At 37.6% G+C, this 6000-nt stretch overlaps 1 protein-coding gene across 1 annotated transcript in view; it reads right to left on the minus strand.

The window, feature by feature from the left end:
- The window catches only part of TBL1X (transducin (beta)-like 1X-linked), a 135446-nt gene that overhangs the window by 46689 nt on the left and 82757 nt on the right, over window positions 1–6000 (minus strand). Inside the window, exon 3 of the mRNA XM_010135386.1 lies at window positions 3488–3595. Within this exon, the coding sequence (XP_010133688.1) occupies window positions 3488–3545 (58 nt within the window). The 5' untranslated portion in view covers window positions 3546–3595. The remainder of the gene's footprint in view (window positions 1–3487; window positions 3596–6000) is intronic.

Raw genomic sequence — 6000 nt, forward strand, 5'->3', positions numbered from 1 at the left:
ATTCTATACTGCAACATGCATGTAAGTGCTAGAAAAGGAATACAATCACATCGATCAATGCATCAAAAATACCAAATTCGAGAAAGCTTGAATAACTGAATTGACGTGGCGGGCTGGGTAGGGAAGGTAATTTTTGTAGCATTTGGACCTATGACAGGATTTGTCCCTCACAACAGATGGCAGTACGTTTAAAATAAAAGGTATGTGAGAGATTTGGTTTCCATTGGTTTTGCCATCCCTTCCTCACCTTTTTTTCAGTTTTCCTTGCAATCCTTATTACTGCCATTGCATTGTTCTCCTCTGACCTTAATTTCAAGACAAATAATTATCTGTTTCTCTTTTGGGCAGACAGCGCAGAAGTGGAAAACTCTATATACTGAATTGTGTATGTTTTTGTCAGGAACACAGCTCTTCCCTCTGAAGAAAACCAATAGATGGACTATGTGAAGCAGTGAAGATGTCTGCTAGCAGAAGTATGCTTCTCAGGAGTTTGAAGAGGATGGATGCCAGCACTGTGGTTTCTTCGGTATAGCTTTTTTGTCAAAGCACCTGCCTTGTTGGTATAACTACGTTCACCACAGGATTGTTTTGTGTGCTCCTATACCCCCACTGGTAGTACGCTCATAGTCCAGACATAACCTAAGCCTGATTTTAGTAACTGAGGTCAGCACCTTAACTTAAAGATAGTCTTTGAATCAAGACACCTATAAGTAAACATAACCTGACTTTTAAAAGTTTGACTCCTGAGATAGACAATGTTTGGAAGTACCAGCGCTTTTAAGAATTGGGCCATTTTAAATTGCACTCCAAGAAACTCATATTAAAAAAGGAGCAAACTGAACATTGCAGGACTTTACTTTTGGACAGGAAGCAACAATCTTAAGCTGAAATTAAACACTCGATTTCTTTATACCTTGAGAAGGAAGACATTCACATTCCTAGATTGGAAGTGACAACACATAGTGACTTTAGTGGTGGAATTCCCATGCCATCAACCCTTGGAGCCTAAACTGACATTACGCCTGTCTACTTTGTTTTTCTGGGCATATGTAAGACCTAAGGCACCTGTGTGAAGAGGTAATTATTTACTTAATACAGCTAAGCAATTAGAGCCTTAGCTTGTCCAAGTCCTGTCTTGTACTGGAGCGATTTGACTGCACTACCCCTGGACTAGGCATCTTCTCCAGACTGTTTCTCCAGCAGCAGGCAACTCAAAGCAGTCTCCCTGGCTGTATTTTTTTCTCTTAACCACACGATCACTCAGTATGACTCATCAAGTGCCACAACTTACCATTTCATTCCATCTGCAAATGTACTCAAGAATCATTTTATATTTCCTTCCAGGTAACTGATAAAGCTATTGAGCAGTATAATGCCAAGAATAGATTCCTGCGAGTTCCCACTACAAACAACCTTTGAGATGAATATTCCCTAACTCTAATCATTTCTCAAGATGTTCCTGTTAGCCCAATTTTATACCATTTGGTAACCTTGGATTACACTGATCTTACACACTTATTTCGTTTCTAACGACAGTGTCAACAAGTCTAAGTAAATGTCATAAAGTAGCCTAAGTGTATTATTGTCAGCACAGCTATCTCTGTCAACTTCATTTGCCATCTCGGAAAAAGCAGTATCAAGTCTGTTCAACAAGATCTATCTATAAAAACTTGCTGGCTGGCACTAGGCATGATGTAATCTCTTCATTTTTTGTTGAAGGTGTCTAGTTTCAACCTTCCAATAATTTTGCTTGACCTATAGTTACCTGGATCATTTTGATTAACCTTTAAACATTTTGGCACAACACTTGCTTTTTCCAGTTCACTGGAACTCCTCTTGGTATGCCAAGATTTGTTAAAAAGCAACAACAATGGTTTAGACAGCTCAACTGTATTAATATTCCTCTGTGCAATTTTTCTAGTCTGACAGAGTACTAAGGAGGAAATATAATTACTGAATTTCACTTCTAACTCCAATTTTAGAAGAGCTGAACTTCTACTAGAATGACCTGCCAGTATTCTCATAAATGAAGGGCAAAGCACCAATCAGTATCGTTGCTATAATGTTTCAAATAATTTCAAGTGCTTCTGTCCCAGCTGCAAAATAATTGAAATATTGCAGCGACAGTTTACTTTTTATATAGCTGTTCCGCCATATATATTTCCTTTTGTTGTTTCTCTCTTCCTCCCACCATTTGCCTATATTTTATGGAAAAGCCTGGAAGTTTTACAGGAGAAGATTGAAGTGTAGATACCTGAGAAAAAAATTGAACTTTTGTACCATCTTGTAAGCAACATTTATGGCTCTTTTTCATACAATTTTTAGAAGGTTTGGGTTCAGCTAAGGTTAATAAATAATCAGGCAAAATGATGTAAAACTATTTCTGTCTTATTACCCTACTTTATCTGAAAATACTGATATAAAAATTTCTTTGGAAAAAACAATGACACTATGAATGAAGATTCAAACTAAATGTAAGAAGCTTTTTAAATAAATCAGTGAATTCATCATTGGTTATAGCTCAGACCAACTGAAGCAGTCTAACTCAGTATTTTCTACCTGCTGGGATTCTGATCCCCTGTCCAACACATGGGCTTATTCTAAAACTGGCTTCAAGTCTTCTGGCAGAAGACATGCACTTTTTCACAGATTTTTTAAAAAATTTTTTGCTGTTTTGAAACAGCCAATATTTTTGGTTAATTCTACTTTTACCAACCCAGACCACGGGGCCAGTACCAAATCAACTGGGATCCTGGCTATAAATCCTTTGTCAGTGTTTCTCACCTCCCCTATCATCTCTGTACTAACAGAACATTTTCTATTAGCGAAGAAAACTTCCTGCAGTCAAAGAGTGGAAAACTAAATAGACTCTAAATTTAAGTTTTAGTTTCAGGGTTTTTTTCCTTGAAGGAAAGATGAAGCCTTTCTTCTAAAAGGAAAAGCTCTGTAGAGACTTTATTTTCCAATATGAAAATAGGTAGAGCTTTAAGTGATAATACGACAGAGCCACAGCGACCCTTGTGCAGCTCAGTTTGCATACATGAAATTCTAAAACACTAGACACTTGCACCCCAATTTCCATTTACAGCCAATATAAAACCAATTTAGACAATCCCACTTTACTTACTAAGTAGCAAAAATAAACCAAAAAAAAAAGAGATAAAAAATCCATGTGCTCAGTGCCTGTGCTGCCAAAAATTACTTTGGCTGAGATTATATAATTCTACAAAAACATTCATTAACATAATGTTATTTATTTCCTTGTTTTGCCTAACTGCAATGTTTACTTTGTACCTGGGTACGTCTGCACTTTTAATATGTTCAAGACCCTGATTTCAAAGAAATGTAGGCTCGTGCAAGAATTATTTAGTCTGAGTTTATCAGTCTGAAACACTCAACACAACGTTCTCAAAGCAACACCGTGCAAAATGCCAGTTTCCCCATTTTAACTATGACCTGAAGGAGCAAGGAAAGACAGGAAATTTACCTGATTCCTGGAGATAGCGATACACCAAGAAATTCACTTCGTCACTGGTTATGCTCATCTTAGCCCAACCTCAATATGATGAGGTTTACGAGAAGTGTGATCCACGCTCTGTTCAAAAGGAAAGAAAAGAACAGGTTTTGTTTTATATTGATTTATTATGAAAGTAAGTTGTTATCAATCCCCAAGGTTATCAACCTCCCTTGTTATCCCCAAGGGAGGTGGGAGTTGTCAAGGTATTTAAGTATCTCATATAGATATTAGAGCTCTTACGTCCTAATGTGAGGTACCCATTAAAGATGGTGAATCAAGTACTCAAGCTGTGCTGCACCCTTTAGTTTTAAAGGAGCAGTACTGAATATATGAGTGTCAGAAGGAGTACTTTAAATCCTGGAAGCCTTTGCAAATGTCAACTCTTCTACTTCTGTGGCTTTGCTACAGGTTCCTTGGGCACTCCTGTTTACTGTGTGGACATTTTCTTTTCAGAACTGCTGGTAATTACAGCTACCAGCATTTGTTATACATATTTGATGTATAACACATCAAATCATAACCTTTTTTCAGCCCCAAATTTGTAATCTATTTTTCTGCCCAGTAGTTTATCCACTGAAAAGACAGATTCTTTCCTTACAAAACCATGTTACACAGTTAACTTAAATAAAGTTCCCATAAAACAGAAACAAATCTAAATTTAAGATGAGATTACAAATTTTATTAGCAGGGGTGGAGAGAGAGGAAAAAAAAAGGAATGCAAATATACTGGCATTTATTATAAAGTTACAATGTTACAATGTCTCTGCTGATTAATGGTGAGCAAGAATTAACTTCAATTACTCACTTAAGTAATCATAACCTTTAGGAAGACAGGTTTACATTACTATTTTGGGCACATACTCTGATAATAAAACCACTGGTTTTAGACGATAAATTTGTTTTGAACATTTTCCATTAAAACTTGATCATTCATTTCTGTTTGGGAATCTGACTTAAGTAGTTTGGTTTTACAAGCCGTAAGTACTTCTCAGACACAAGCTTTGCAATTTTGTCAGCCACACCACACCTACAACTAATTACGCAAAGATTTAGAACCAGGAGCACACACTACTACGCTCTTGTCATGTACTACAAATGGAAGACCGTAGGCGTGTGCCGTTTGTTTCAATTTCCCGTATGTCTCTTCTTGGCAAGCAGAAAGGTCTTTGTTCATCGAAAACCTCTTCAGTAATTTCTGTTGCCTAAAGTAGCACCTGCTACTGCAGGCAATGCTGATCGACTACAGGTTTCCCCTGCTGATGATTTAAATCAGCAGGTCACTCATGACTGTAACAGATGTCTCTGCATATTTATGTAAATGGAGGTCTTTTGAACTCTGGTAAGCCTTTTATTCTCCTGGGCTGCTCTATTTCGTCAATGGCTCGGATGCTGGTTTTCCACAAGAAACTGTAGCTTGCTAATTTGGGAGACGCCTTCCTAAAGTATTCTAGTTTTATTATTACCGTTTGCACTTCACAGAGAACAAGGAGAAACAAAATACTGAAAATTGTGCAGTCTCGTTGAGGAAAATTTCATCTACTTTAGAAAGGGTGATCATTTTCTGCTACAATTCTGGCCAAGGCCAACATCAGCTGTATCCAACATCCAGTCCTGTCACACATGTCATGGATTGCCCTAGAAGCTTTTCGGTCTCTTTTCTCCTCAGTCCCTCATCTGTAAAATTCTCAAATTTCTCTGCCACAGGATCAGGAGACTGGAAGCACTGGTAGCTGTAAGGGCTTTGGCTGGCAAGTGCAGGCAGTGAAAGCACCACATTCAGTATAACTTTATACATACTTCTTCCAAATAAACAGACTTGGATCTGAATAATTAGTAAGTCTCTGTGCCCCTTTTTGCATTACCATCACCACACAATGAAGAACAAGACAGACAGTGACAGCAACAGCTAAGGCCATTTTCATCCCTGTCTCAGTTCTTAAAATACATCTGAATCACTGCTATGGCCATGATAACAATAAATCAAGAAACTTTGATAGCTGTGGGTTTAAAAAAAAAACACCCAACATAACACTTCTAAAAGGATTTTTAAAATAGCAGTTTCAGAATTTGGTGGTAGGAAAGTTGGTAATGATGAAACCTCTTACAAAAATTCAGTTTCAGCAATGACGTACTTTGTGGTAAAATGAACTTTATTAAAAAAAATAGAGAAACTACAAATGTCATTTCTGGATGCATCCTGCTAATTTAAGACATTAACGTGGTGCTTCCCACATACAGAGGGCTGGTTTGGGAAAGGGAAGGGAAGGAAGGAGTGCTGTTTTTTGTTTGTTGTTCTAGAGATGACTTTTCTTAAATGAATTAAAACCAGAGAAATGAGAAGCCAGAGAAAACCATTTTGCCTGACTGGAAAATAAGTAGTCTGACAGCCCCAGAAAACCCTCCACAGCAGCTACCTTTGTATCAGAATCCCAAGCACAGGGAGTAGTTGGATTTACAATGTATTTTCCCTGAAGTCAGTCAGC

This window comes from Buceros rhinoceros, unplaced genomic scaffold (genome assembly GCF_000710305.1).
Source record: "Buceros rhinoceros silvestris isolate BGI_N320 unplaced genomic scaffold, ASM71030v1 scaffold2804, whole genome shotgun sequence".
Lineage (NCBI taxonomy): Eukaryota > Metazoa > Chordata > Aves > Bucerotiformes > Bucerotidae > Buceros > Buceros rhinoceros.